At 38.1% G+C, this 15,422-nt stretch overlaps 1 protein-coding gene across 1 annotated transcript in view; it reads left to right on the forward strand.

Moving 5' to 3' along the window:
- DGKI (diacylglycerol kinase iota) overlaps nt 1-15,422 on the forward strand; it is a 478,924-nt gene that overhangs the window by 218,885 nt on the left and 244,617 nt on the right. The window contains exon 6 of the mRNA XM_078153519.1: nt 14,777-14,842. Coding sequence (XP_078009645.1) covers nt 14,777-14,842 — 66 coding nt within the window. The remainder of the gene's footprint in view (nt 1-14,776; nt 14,843-15,422) is intronic.

A 15,422-nucleotide genomic window follows, 5' to 3' on the forward strand; every position in this document is an offset into this window, starting at 1 on the left:
ACAACTTTGTAAATAAAAAGAATGATATTTTGGTAGAACTATCAATTAATCTCCCAGGCAACAACAGTAGCAACAAAACCCAGTTAGATACAGAGAAAAGGAGTTTAGAAGAGGTCACAGGAATAAATGGGGCAGTTTTGTCACTATCGAATTAAAGTTAAACGTGTACATCTTTTGTTTTTACCAGTGTATGAAAAAGGGAAATTACAGTTATGGTTACATTTAAAATTTCTGCAGTCACTGTGAAAAGGAAGGAAAGAAAATCACACAGGCAAAAAAAATCCCAGAAGTAAAACTGAACAATGTAGCTTTTAAATCCTGATTCTAGCTATGCAAACTAATGCTCATCAGCCCCCACCCTCTGAATTTCTTTCTCAAAATATCAAGCAATTTTGTTGTTAATTACATGACCTCATACAGTGATGGTGAAAATAGTTCATTTACTACAGAAATATAAGGTACCTAAAGAATAAAACTCAAGCCAAACAACTCCTACCAATGATATTCCACAGTAAAACCTCCCGCCACCATGGTTTGTGGGGGTGGGGGTGGGAGGGGAAATGGCATGCATCTATGTGTCCCTACTCTGATGAACCACTCTGCATTAGGAGTGCCCTCTGCATCGCCTCTGCATCATAATCAAGGGCCCAGAAAAGGTAGAAGGGCTTGCCTGGAGGATGAATGCTGAAGTCTCACCACCTGGGCTTTGCAGTGTCTACCAGCCCTGGACCAGTGAAGCCTCAGGGAGCTGTGACCAACTCAGATAGTTTGGGGATGCACTGGCCAACTCAGCACATACCGTGCATGATGGCAGAAGCCTGAACTGTCTCCCATGGCTGCCTTAAATGGCTAAGCTCCCTGTTTGCAGGCATCTGCATCTCTGCCTTGTTGCTTCTTTTTCTCTTGGTCTGTTTGGCTCCACATGGACTAGAAATGATGGCCATAATCTTCTTTTCCCAAATGCTGGTGTCCTGTTTTTCAAACACACATGCTCAGAAGGACACCCTGATCCCACACACCTGCAGCAAGCAGAGGGTATCTAATCCCAAAGACATATGGAACTGAGAGACAGAATAACACAGTAGAATGAGTGTTGGGCTTGGAGTCAGGTTCAGGGTTCAGATCTACTACTTACTACCTATTATGGCTAGCTTCCTATTCCCTCTGAGCTTCAATGACTTTGTCTGTGAAAGGAAGAGCTTAGATTACATTGCCTCTGAGGTCTCTTTAAGCTCTTCACTGGTGATCCTATGAATCATGGAAAAGTGCCAAAGAGGCTGCTCACATCACTTTTATTGTCTGTTTTGTTTTCCTTGGTTTTTTTTTTTGTTCTTATTTGCATATTTGAATACATGTGTTTTTCAGAGGAATTTAAAAATTATTTATAATAAAATCAAATAATATCTAGGAACATACCGTGCCTTTATCATTCCCCTGATCTATCAATATATTAACTGGATAGAAAGGAATGAAGTTATTCTAGATGTTCTTCTATTCCATTGGTCTGCTTGCAGCCCAATCTTCACAGCCATTCTCTAGAGAAGCAATGCTCGTTGAGAAAGGGCCAATCATCCCCACCTGGTGCCACCTCCAGGGCAGGTAGGCCAGCCTATCTAAAGCAGTGGGAAACCCTGAGCCAGAGAAAAAAGTCAGCAAGTGCCAGGCAAGTCAAACCATCACTACTCTTTCAACTGCCATCTGTCCTCACAGCTCAGTAGAGACAGAGCAGGATCCTGAGTTAGAGAGCTTTGAAAATAACAATGTTTCTTGCCCAAGACCCATAGCCATCATTCTGGAAAGGAGCTTCTGTGAAGACGCAGCCTGGCACCTGCTCCTGCAGCTACAACAGCCCCAGCTGCTTTACCTGTAGAAAAGGTCTTGCCACCAAAGTCCTTGGCGCTGTCAAATGGTTCAACATTAGAAAGTGAAATGCTTTGGAGATGACATCAAAGACCACCTACTTTGCTGCTGTTCCCTAAGGACCACGAGACCTTTCCATCTGATACAGCTGAAGCTTTCCCTATGTGTTGGCTCCCCCTTGGAATGGGAACTCCTTGAGAGCAGGGACTGTTTGATTTTTGTATGTATCCCCAGGGCTTGGCACAATGTTTTTCATATAATAAACATTTAATCATTTTTCCATTCATTCATTCTTAATTACATGCTAACTTTTAGTAGATGTTACTTTCCTTTCTATGACTCATTCATCATGCCTTTAAAGTGTTCTAGACCCTTGTGAGAAATTAAAGTCACTTAGTAACTGGTTTACAGTTTTCCGATTCTACTCTCTTCCCTTTTGTGCCTACTGGTGCCACTGTGAGGCCTAAGAGTTTGAATTTACTGATTTACTTTACCATCTTTAGTTGGTCTTATTTATTATCCACGTTCTATGCTAGAGCTGGATGGTTGATTCACATCTTAAACTCAATGTGTACAAAACTGAACTCATTTTCTTTCCCACCAAACTCTTCTTTCTTCTTAGATTTCTTGTTACTATTAATTGCATCACCATCCTCCTAATCCTCCAGGCTTGCAACCTACACACCTTCCTCAATTCCTCATTCTCTCTTACCACTCATATCCAATCTCTTGTGAAGGCCTGTTGATTTTACATTTGTAACACCACTTGCATATGGTTTGTTCTCTCCCTTGACACACCACAACCTCCTCACCTCCAAGTCTAGACTATTAAAATAGCCTGCTAGTTAGTTTCCCTGCCACAAATCTCTTTTGACTCAAATCTATCCTCTACCAAGCTCCCAAAGTGATCTTCTTAAAGTACATGTTTGACCATGTCACCGTGCTACTCAATAAACTCCAGTGATTCCCTGTCACTTCTGGGATAAAATATAAAGTCCTGTGATTATCTTTCAAAGCCTTTAACAGCTTGTCCCCTCCCCACATTTCTAGTCTTCTTATACCTTGCACCCTTCCACATACTCTTTGATCCAGTGATGTTGGCTTCCTTGCTGCTTCTCAGACAAGACACTCCATCTACTGACACCAGGCATTTTCATTGTCAGTTCCCCCGTGCCTGGAATATTCGCCTCCCTCATTTCTGCTTCCTGGCTTCCCTGGCTTCCTTCAAGTCCCACCTGAAATACCATTTTCTATGGAAATTCCCCTTCATGCTAGGAATTTCCTTCTGTTGATCATTTCCTATTTATCCTATATATAGCTTGTTTGTGCATAGTTTTTCATATGTTGTCTCTTCCAGTAGACTATGAGCTTCTTCACAGCAAGGAGTATCTTTTGCCTTTCTGTTTACCCCCAGAATTAGCGTAGCACCTGACATATAATAGGTACTTAATATGTTCATCAACTGACAGACTGATACACACACACACACACACACACACACACACACACACACAAGTGCAAATGAATGCAGACACATATATACTTGAGACCGTGGATTTTACTATCGTCCTTTTGGGAGTATTGTCTCTTGTGAGTTATTGGTTCTTTTCATTGATGTAGGTCTCACAGATCACGTGGGCAGTTTTCTTCCCCTTCCATTTTTGGTGGAAAGCTCCCTTGATCAGAGTTCCTACTCTGCAAGCAAATATATTTGCAGTTGCTCCTTGTTGGATACACTCTATCACTGGCCAAGAGTCCAGTATTCCTATATTAGATATTCAAATCATTTTTTTCCAATACCATCTTCTCAACCAGCTTTTTGTTTCCTAAATGTACCTTTCTTTTTGGAGTTGGTTACCTTCAGTGGCGGTAGGAATGAAAATACTTTTGTGTGCCTTTGAAGTCTTAAATATATTGCACAGACTGTCGTAATTCCTATAAATACTTTCCAAGTTCCTTCTGATAGTATTTTCCCAGTAATTCGAATCATTATAATAATACTACAATTTAATTTTTAGTTAGAGACTACAATGATAAGGCACTTAGTGGCATTGAATTTCAGTGTTAGAGTCAGTCAAATTCTTACAGCCTGTTTTTGCAAAAGCTGACCTTCCCCAAACTCATCAACAGCTGCTTGTTGATGCAAACTTCTAGACTGTTATCATGTATTGGGAAACATTCTCAGTTAAGCAACTCTCTTGTTCCTAGTATTTTCCAGTGCTTAGTGGAGAGTCTGCTTACTGGGATTTCAAGTATGTTACTGTATTTCAGGTGCACTACCATACTTCCATGATTATGTTGAGCGTGGGATTAACAGAGTAAGACTTGAGGAAGTCCACATCTTTCTGATGTATTGGGTACCTAAGTGGAAATAAGAGCAATGTGAAATTGAAATCTTAAGTCTCACCTTCTTAGGATAATGCTGATATCCACCTTACTTTATCCTCAGGTTAACCTACTTGCAATTCATGATAAGCCTGCTCTAAAAATAATGTAAGGATTTATTGAGATTATGCAATATTCTAGCATATTTTCTTCCACAAAAGGCAACTATTCCTGAGCCTCTTTATCATTTGTTAAAAATGGCATTGAATTTAAAAACAGATATCTATTTTCTATAATTCCTTCTGAGCATGTTAATACCTTATGGTGAGCATAAATTGCTTCATTTCACTGATATTTGGCCTTATTGTCTTATTGGTGAAATCATTAAGACTTTCATCTACCTTGATGTCTTAGTTTTTGTAATTTATATAGATCATAAGCTTTTGTAGAACTTTCAAAAATAGTTCTGTCCCTTAATTATGTCCTCAAATGTACAATGCCTTGCATGTAGTAGGTACCTACTAAATGTTTATTGAATTGAACTGCTTAGTGGTTATGATTATATGCTTGACTACAAGTCTGGAAGAATAATATGGAAATATTATGGAGCAACATGAAAATAATATGGAGTATATAGAAATGAAGATGCCCTGAGTCATCTACCACTATAGATCTGACATAACATTGTGCCACATCAGCTGAAAGTTTTGATATTAAATGACCTTGTTGATCCACTTCTTCAGGCCCCTCTCATTAGATCATTAGCTATATTTGGATACCACGTTGGCTCATGTCTTGAACTGTACTTGTATGGGGCATCTAGAGGGGAAATTACCTAAGGAATGCGATCCATTGAAAAGCGATCAACATGAATCATCTTCCAAGAAAAGAAATGCTGTTTTTATTTCAGAAGACAGACATCACATTATCTTGGCTACATAAAATGCAGCACATCTGGGAATTATGCTTATGAAATCATTGGCCACAAGCTCTATGTCTGATATCTTGGAATTTATTCAGATATTTAAAAGTCTGAAATGAAGTGTAGCACATACCAGACTATTTGGCATAACTTACGAATAGCACTTGATTTTCTGTGAGAGGTGACCAAGAAACTTTGGTCATGACTCCATGTTGATTTTCCAGGATTGTTCCAGGAATAGAACTTCTTGATGAAGATGATGATAACAGTTTACACTTAAAAAATGCTTTGGGATTATATTTATTACTTCATTTGCTCCTTAACAACAACCTTGTGAGGTGGACAGTACAGTTGCTATTATGATCTTTTTATAAATTAGGAAACTGAGCCTCAGGCATGTCAAGTGGCTTTCCCAAGATCACTCGGCTAATAAATGATGGAGACAGGACTTGGTTCCAAGTTCTGTACCTCCAAATTCAGTGTTCTTTCCAGTATGTCAGTGATTGTGGTCAGCTCTTCAAAATGACTCAGTTTAGTCCTGGTTTCATCACAAAACTTTGCTGCAGCAATCATAGTTCATTACCAGTTGTTTTCAGTCCAGTAAGAGATGGTAGTATTTTCAACAATGATCTGCATTTAAGGTCTTCTTCTAAACATTATGACATTTTATGTCTTTACCATAGAAAGCTGGAAGGGACCTTTAGTCTAATTCCCTTATTTTATCATTGAGGAAACTGAGGCCAGAGAAGTTAAATGAACCTCAAATTCTTTTTTTTTGTATCAGAATTATTTGTTTACTTGTGTTTTCTTGCTTACTAAAAACTGTTAGCTTGGTGTTGGGGGAAAAAACAATAACAACAACAACTTTGTCTTATGCATCTTTAAGTATCTTTCATATAGTAGCAGTAGACACTGGACCTGGACCTTCATATAGTAAGAGTAAGGGTAGACACTGGCATAGATAACTCCCTGGTAAGTAAACTTCGCATAGCAATATAGGTTAGCATCTCTGCCCCAGCTTATAGAGTTTTAAAAATTTGCCTAAAGTGATGAGAAGTAAAATTACTTGCCTAGGTTAACGTAGCCATGATGTGTCCAATGTGGGTCTTTATCCTAGGTCTTCCTGGTTCTGAGGCCAACTCTCTAGACTCTATGCCATGCTGCCTTTCTTCATATAGTAGATACTTAATAACTATTTGTTAAATGGATTAATTAACCAAGGTTGAGTTTAAGGAATCTGCGTATAGGTACCTTATCTGAGTTGTCTGTATCATGCCTAATTGAAGAACCTAAAAGGGTGGTACAGAAAACTAAGAATGCCTTGAAAGCAATTTTTAGCAGAGGCTGGCCATCAAAATCAGATTCCTCATCAAAATGTCACTTCCTGTTCAGCAATAGGCATGAGTCCTAATGAATTATTAATTTCAACCTTTGCCTCAATTGCTACCATCCAGACTTATCTGAGAATTTAGAGGACAAACAATAGCATATTTTGGTTTTTTGCTGTTCCCTTTATACCTATTCTCCCATTTTAAGCTACAAGACTTCCTTTTGGTATTACCATATGATTAAGCTATAAAAAATATTCTTTCCATGGTCCTTTGAAACAGAAGAAGTATTAGAATTCTTTCCTTCAGTGCCACCTTGGATTGATTTTTTGGCTATCCCTTTTGAAAACTTATTGGAGTAAAAGAATAAATAATTCTTCTTTGGCCATCTCAAGTATAGAAATGAAGTGGAAAGATTTTTGAATTTGGAGTCGGAAGACTTAGGTTAAAATCTGGGCTTTTCCATTTACTGCCTATGACTATAGACTAATCATTTTATGTTTCTGGGTCTCTGTTTCTTCATGTGTAAAATGAGGGGGTGTTGAACTGGATGCTTTCAAGATTTCTTAACTTAAGATGCATGAACCTGACATTTCTATTCTTACAGTCTGTAGTGTAACAGAGAAAGCTTTTCTAAAGAGTACCCCAATAGCAGTACCATTTCTAAAGAGTTTTTCTGGTAAAAGATTGTTAGTTACAAATAGCCTTGGTTTCTTTTCTTTGAGAACAGCCTGCTTATATATTTAGAACATCTCTTAATTGGGGAATGGCTTTTATTCTTTTAAATTTGAATCTATTCCTTACATATCTTGGAAATGACACCTTATCAAAGAAAATTGCAAAGATTTTCCCCAACCAATTATTTCCCTTTTAGTCTTAGTTTTATTGGATGTGTTTGAGAAAAAAAAATAACCCTTTATAATTGTAAATTAAAGTAATTCTGAGGATTCACTTTATACTCATAAGTTTGGTAGAGATAACAGAAAAAGAAAATGACAGATGTTGGAAGGGCTGTGGGAAAACAGGCACATTGATACACTGTTGATGAACCTATGAAAGAATATAACCATGCTGGAAAGCAATTATACACAAAATGTTACTAGACAGTATATTCTCTTTCCTCCAACTATACCATTGCTAGGCCTATGATCAAAATAGATTAAAGAAAGAGGGTAAGGTCCTATATACACAAAAAATATTTTTAGCAGCTCTTTTTGTAGTGGCAAAAAAAAAAAAGAAAAGAAAAACAATAACCAAACCTGGAAACTAAAGGAACGCCTGTCAGTTGGGGAATGGCTGAACAAATTGTGGCATGTGAATGTGATGGAACATTGTAAGAAATGTGGTTTAAGAAATAAGCAAATAGATGATTTCAAAGAGACATGGAAAGTCTTGCATGCACTGATGCAGAGTGAAGTGAGCAGAACCAGAATAACAATTTATATATTAGAACATCAATATAAAAGTGTACCATTTTGAAGACTTGTATAAACTAATAACAAGTGAAATGAATAGAACCAGGATAATAATTTATACAACAAAAACAACATTTTAAAGGCGAGCAACTTTAAAAACGGTGAGAGCCATGATCAACACAGTGATAATCCATGATTCCAAAGGACTGATGATAAAGCATGCTAGTCCCCTTTTGACAGAGAAGTGATGGATTCAGAGTACACAATAAGATGTGCATACATACACACACACACACACATACTTGTATGTGTATGTGTGCATGTATATGTGTGTGTATCTATCTATAAATTGTTTTGAGTATGGCCAATAAGGGAATTTGTTTTGCTTGACTATACTCGTTTGTTGCAGGCAATTTGTTTTTATTTATTTTCTTTTTCCCCCAATGAGATGTGGGGAGAGAGCAAGATAAAATAGGTTTCTGTTCATTAAAAAATAAAACCTTAATTATGAAAAAATAATTGTTAGCTTGGAGAGAAAAAGTGTCATGTACCTAGGCAATGCTTTGGTGTAATATTCGTATTTGCTTTCTTTTTGAGTTCTTTTAGCATTAAAAGTGTTTCTAATATATACTTTAGTGATTTATGGTGTGAAGTTTGCCCAGATTAGATTTTGCAGCAATCAAGAAATTATTAGGAGACCTGCTTGCTTGTTGCCTTTTCACTGCTATCCAATGCACTTATGTGTCAATAGAAGCCAAGAGGAAGAGAAGACCTGAGTTGGATAAAAAGGCTGCAAGTCCAGAAAAATGCTTAGACAGAAGGTTTTTACTCCAAGAAGTCAAGAGAACTTGATTGAAAAGGGATGGAAAGAGTGAGTTTTAGCTTCATACAAGAGACAGATAAAGATCCAAAATAGAAAAAAAAAAAAGGAACAGAAGGAAATAAATTCCAGAATGTAAAGTGGGTTGTGGGAATTTATCAGTGCATTTCAAAATACAAGAGGACAACTGGCATTTAAATGTTACAGTGGAGTTTGTGTTGTTTGGGTTATTTAAAAATGAAGGATGATGTTAAATAATTTGTTTGAATGAGGGAACAGTAGATTTACAGTGTTTGGCCACTAACAGAATATGGAAGTGATTCCTATGTTCCCATTCACTAGGCATCTGAAACGGATGTATTTGATAATTATTCTACCCTGTGCAGTAATAGTTTTTCCCAGATGTACCGCAGCCTCCAACAGATTTCCTAGCAGTGTAGTAGGGCTGTTGCTTTACAAAGACCAAAATGCTACCATTAAAAAAATGTTTTATTAAAACAAATTAATGTTGATCATTAATCCAACCAATAAGGAGATAGAGGATGATATAGAGGACTGAGGACTGGGCTTGAAGTCAAGAAGATCTTGGTTTAAGTCTTGTTTCTGATATTTACTGGCTATGAGACCATAAATTAAATCATTGAACCCAAGCAATTCTCAAAAGCAACAAATTCCGTACAAATTGTTGATCTACATTGTGGCCAAAATTCCATAGTAGGAGTGCCCCACATTGACAAAATTATTAGAGTAGACTAAAACAAGTGAAACTAAATGCATACGCATATATATATCCATACACATACACACATCTGCGAGTCCATACACAATCACAACTACACACACACACACACACACACACACACACACACACAAATAGCTTAGTAATTATTTACATGTAAATTAATCTCAACACATAAAGTATCATCACAGTATTCCACTAATGGCTTCTAAGTCCCTATCAGGATTCTTTAGCCATTTTGTTATGTTCTTTTTCCTCCACTTTGTATTCTTTCAAAAAGTTTTCCAGCTTTCTTTGTACTCCTCCTTGTCGATCTTAATTGCAGTGTAGTATTCTATTACATTAATGTACTCCAATTTACTTAACCATTCTTCTATGTCTGAACATTTACTTTGCTTTTTATTTTTCCAATTCCATGTAATACTACTATGAAAATTTTTGAACAGATAATTTTGGGGCTTGTTTTTTGACAAAATTTTCAGGGAATATTCCCCAATGTTGGAATTATTGGATCAGAATAATAGTATCTTAAATGAAGCATATTGGGTAAGAATTGTCAATTAAACTTTTTGTTGGTGAGGGACCTCAAATGTGATTTGTCCTTAAAACTTGAGAGATATGGATAAGACTCAGAAGAGGGTGAGAAAATGATGATGCTTGAAAAATGGGACCTAAGAAAATACAGAGATTATAATAACTGTTTTCACATTGACAAGAGAAACTGTTGCACCCTAGAAGAGTACAACTGTTCTGAAATCCAAAAGATTTAGATTTAAAATTGGTTCAGCTCAGAACAGGAGCTCTGTGAGTTTGACCTAAACAGAGTCATCAGTAGAGTGGGGCAGCTAGATGTTGGACATTCACATTTAGAGGGAGCTAACAACCTTCATTCTGCTTTAGCAGCACAGAATAACTAAGGTTATTACTTCATTAATGAGTAATGAGAGCTCTCATCCCTGGCTGCTTCACCTGGCCCTTGGTGGAAATGTTTTACTTTTCTGTGGCTTTCACCAGTGGTGGCTGGTTTCTCAGTATTTCTTTTTGTCCATTTCCAACTGAATTTATCTTTAAAATTTGATCTGAGGAAACTTTTTGAGATGTTTGACTGGATAGGAAAACTGCTCATGATGCTTCAGGGCACAAATGTTGTTGATTGGCAGAAATGAGCAAGCCCTTTGGATACATTCTTGTTCTGACCAGACCTGTGATTCCAGTGATTTAATAATAATATTAGTAGCTAACATGTATATAGCACTTACTATGCTCTTTACAATTATTATCTCATTTGATTCTCATAGCAGACCTGGGAGGCAGGTGCCATCATTACCCCCTGTTTTGCAGATAAGGAAATGGAGGCAAATAGAGGTCAATTGACTTGTTCAAGCTCACATAACTAGTCAGTGTCTGAGGTGACGTTTTAACTCAGCTCTTCCTGACTCCTGGGCCAGTGCCATACCCAGTGAGCCATCTAGCTGCCTAGGAACTCTCAGTAAGTGACTTCTCTATCAAGGCAATTTATAAGTCATGGAGAGGTTAAGTGACTCTGCTGTAGCCAGTAACAGAGACGGGACTTGAAACCAGGTCTTCTTGACTCCCAGGTCCCTCCCTATCCATTCCATCATACTGACTCTGCTTATCAGAATGATTTCTCCCCTCATGTTTGGCCCTTAATAAGAGACAGTATGGTCAGTAATGGGAAAAACAGAAAGGCTGAACTTGGAGCACTTGGAGGCATAAACCCAGAGTTAAAAATCCTCTATCTCTTTGAGCCATAATGAGCTGCTGTTTCTTGATCTGTAAAAGGAAGGGATTGGATTCAGTGAGCTCTGAGATGCCTTCCAGCCCTCTAGAGTCATCGAGTCTCGGTTTTTTTCCTGAGTGTCCCTTTCTAGGAATTCTAGAACACAGAGATACTTTCATCCAAATATGTCTCAAAGCCACAGGTTCCCTCCAAACCGTGCCCTCCTCAGTAGTCTTTTGAACTTTAGTGATCCCTTTTTGTTGACTCCCAATCTTGTTATTTTTTAGCCAAATTATTTGGCTTTTTAGGAAGCTAACATACTCATTTGAAATATTAATTTTCATTTTTAGGTTTCTGTACTTCGTGTTCTCATGTACTATCATGTAACAATCCTGTCACTCTATTGAACATAGACATCTGGCCATATTTGCACATCTCAAACATAGCTACCTTTTTCCTGGAATTTTTTTTAGCAGTAGAACAGGTTTCTATATTCTAGACAGGCAGAGGGATGCACTCAAATAATACTGAGTTGCCCTCAGTATTAGTATTATTTCTTTCATTGTAAATTCTTTGGGGGGCTTGGAATCAAGAAACTCATCTTCTTAAGTTCAAATCTGGCCTCAGAGACTAACTAGCTGTGTGACCCTGGGCAAGTCACTCAGCCCTGTTTGCCTCAGTTCCTCATCTGTCCAATGAGCTGGAGAAGAAAGTGGCAAACCACTCCAGTATCTCTACCAAGAAAACCCCAAATGGAGTCACAAAGAGTCAGTCATGACTGAAACAACTGAACAATAACAATCTGATATATCCATTAAATAGCAATAGAGTAAAATTCACAAAGTAGTGAAAGAGGCAACTGGGTGGATAGAATACAGTGATTTCAGGAAGACCCAGCCTCAGACACTTAGTAGCTTTAGGACCCTGGGCTAGTCACTTCTGCCTCAGTTTCCTCATATGTAAAATGGGAATAAGCTTTTATGGTTATTGTGAGGACAAATTGAGGTAACATTTGTAAAGTGCTTTGCAAACCATAAAGCACTTTGTAAATGCTAACTAGCTAGCTATTATTATTATATGACCCAAGGGAAATCATTTCAACTAAGCATTAGTTCCCTCATTCCCTCATAAAAAATGAGGTGCATTGGACAACATAATTTCCAAAGTCTCTCTCCGAGCTAAATTCTATGATCCTTATCTCTCTGGATGGCATCTTAAAAATTTGTCCACATGCTTATTTGGGGCACAGGGCAGGAATGGAGCTTTCTGTAGTCAAATTCTATCAAGAGGAAAATCAGACTGATTTTAGGGAATGTTGTGCCCATTTTATTTTTGAAAGATTATTAATAAAGATTATTAATGAAGTCCATGGGCTTTTGATCCATGAATAGTTTGTTAAAGACTGAAGGAGATGTGAAATTTGTCTCCTGAAGGTGTCCATTCTTATTAGAGTTATTCTTATCACTAAGTACATCTCACATAATGCTATAAAAGCCCTATTTAGTTTCTGGGGTGAAGTGTAATACCCTGGAAAATGTGCTGGATTTGGACTCAGAGAACCTGAGTTAGAATCCCTGCTCTTCTAATCTTTGTGACCTTGGTCCAGTAATTTAACTTTGCTAGGCTGAGGTTCCTCATTTGTAAAATAGGGTGGATCAGGGTGGGGTTTGAATCAGATGACCTCCCAGGACCATTCACACTCTAAATCTATGATCTTATGATGTTTTTGCTTACTTAATCTAGTAAGGAGGAGAAGGTGGTTTGGGATGGAGCTTACCAGAAACATGAGTTTGAGGTGTGTTTGCTCAGAAAATAGCACAGCAAAAAAATAATACTTTACTCAACTTTTCAGAGATTTTCCTTTTTTTTCTTCTCAATATTATTTTTATTGAAAAAACAATCTGGTCAGTTTCATGTGGCTATTATATTCTACATGAAGATTTGCAGCACCAAGGATTGGTTTCTTTTTCATACTTTCTCCTAAAACTGGTATTGATACATGCCATAAGTAGGTTTCTATCTGATATGAGTCAAGCAATTTCTTTATTCTGGATCACCAAATCCTAGGATTAGAAGGGACCTAAAATACCATCTAGGTAAGTGTTTTTCAAGTGGTAGGCTGGGCCCCACCTCCCCGACTGCATCACAGAACTTTGACCCATAAAGTTTTTTCTTTTCATTTTCTCTACTCATTCTTTACTCTTCCCTTCTTTTGGTAACATGAAAAAGTCTTGCTACTGTGTCTGATAGTCTTTTCACAGGCATTTATTGAGCACCCACTCTATGCCAGGCACCATGCTAGACACTGGAGATACAAAGTTAAGAATGACATTCTTGGCCTCAAGGAGCTTTCATTCCATTGGCGGAGGCTGCATGTACACATACACATATCTACAAAGTATAAGCTAAATAGATACTAGGTGACTGGAGGTAGGGAGGATTCTTGAAGCTGGAGGGGGATCAAGAAAGATCTCTTGTAGAAGGTGGCCCTTGATGTGAATCTTGAAGGAAAATAGAGATTCTGAGAATAGGAGGTAAGGAAGGAATACATGAAAGCATGAGGTATAGTCAGTACAAAGGCACAAAGCTAGGAAATGGAGTGCCATGTATGAGGAACAGTAATCAGTAAGTCATTTCTAATCTCTGATCTCTTCTCCCCCCTCCCCCTTTTGTGTGTTGTCTCCCCCTATTAGATTGTAAACTCTTTGAGGACAGGGACTGTCTTTGTTTTTCTTAATTGTATCCCCAGTATTTAGCACTGTACCTGGCACATAAAAAGTGCTTAATAAATTGGATTTTTAGGGATTACAAATCCCCCTAATTTGCCCGTACTTATGACTGCTCCACTATCTTTGCCAAAAAAACCCCAAATGAGGTCATGAAGAGTGGGATATAACTGAACTGACTAAACAACAAATGTGTTTAGGCTATTCAGTCTTCTCTCTTCTATCTCCTTTTATCTTCTCTTTTCTTTCTTTCTTTTTTTTTTTAAATCTTTCCTTCATTGTTATAGTGGTCTAGTGTGCTGGCACATGCCTATAGTCTCAGCTATTGGGGGATAAAGGGAGTGGCAGATTACTGTGGGCTAGACTCGCAAATTCTGAGCTACTGTAGGGCTAGAGCTAATCAAGGATCAGCCCCGATATAGGGAGACCCAGGTAGTGAAGGACCGACCACTAGGCTGCCTAGGTCAGAGAAGTAGAGTCAGTTAGTTTCCTTTTTGGTCAGTATTGCAGTAGGGTCATGAGTGTCCTCTGTGTGAGATAAGGAAACCTAATCTCAAAAAACAATAACCAAAACCAAACACAAAAACAAAGACAAAACCCACTGAAGCCTGAATTCATTGACAGCTTTCCTAATATGAAGGATCCTCTCTCAAATGCTGATAATCTCAGGGGAGGGAATTTAAGAATTAGCTTTGGGAATTAAGCTAAAGGAATTAGGTCTGGTTTTGAACTATTAACCTGTGCATATGAGTGTGTATGGAGGTGGGGGGTGGGGATCTTTCCTTCATTTACGCAGGTTTGGAAAATGCTTTGGGAGAAGTTATTTTCTAGAAGTATAAGTGAAAAGTAATGGCTATTTTTCTTCCAAAAAGGTGCTCATTTTATTTTCTTCCCCTACAGAATTTTGTCCGTCATCACTGGGTACACAGACGGCGGCAGGAGGGAAAATGTAAGCAGTGTGGTAAGGTAAGGGGTTCGGCTATCCCGTGATCATTGCACTGGGTACATGAATGTTGTCTCCTGTGTTAAATAAGCAGTGGGTTCATTCCAGTTCTGTCATGAAATGCTGAGCGCCAACCCTAGGACAAGAGGCTTAAGATCAGTAAGCATTCACCCGTGTATAGCCTGGAATCAAACTCACTTCATTGCTTTCTAGCTATCTTCATTCTGCACGCTTCTATTTTATAGAGCGGCTTCCCCTGTTACAATTAAGTTTCCTGAGGGCAGCACCTGTTGCTTTTATTTCTAGCCCTTAGCACAGTTCTAGAACACATAGTAAGCACTTTCTTTTTTTTTATTTTTTATTTTTATTTTTAGGCAATTGGGGTTACATGACTTGCCCAGGGTCGCACAGCTAGTAAGTGTCAAGTGTTTGGTCTGAGGCTGTATTTGAACCCGGGTCCTCCTGACTTCAGGGCCGGTGCTCTATACACTGCACCACCTAGCAGCCCCTATAGTAAACACTTTCTATATGTTTCCATTCCTTTCTGTTCCTTTCAGAGAGAACCCATTTCTCAAAACTGCTTTATGATGTTCAATTTGTTCC

The sequence above is a fragment of the Phascolarctos cinereus genome, unplaced genomic scaffold, assembly GCF_003287225.1.
Source record: "Phascolarctos cinereus isolate Bilbo 61053 unplaced genomic scaffold, phaCin_HiC Scaffold_1;HRSCAF=81, whole genome shotgun sequence".
In the NCBI taxonomy this organism is placed as follows: Eukaryota; Metazoa; Chordata; class Mammalia; order Diprotodontia; family Phascolarctidae; genus Phascolarctos; species Phascolarctos cinereus.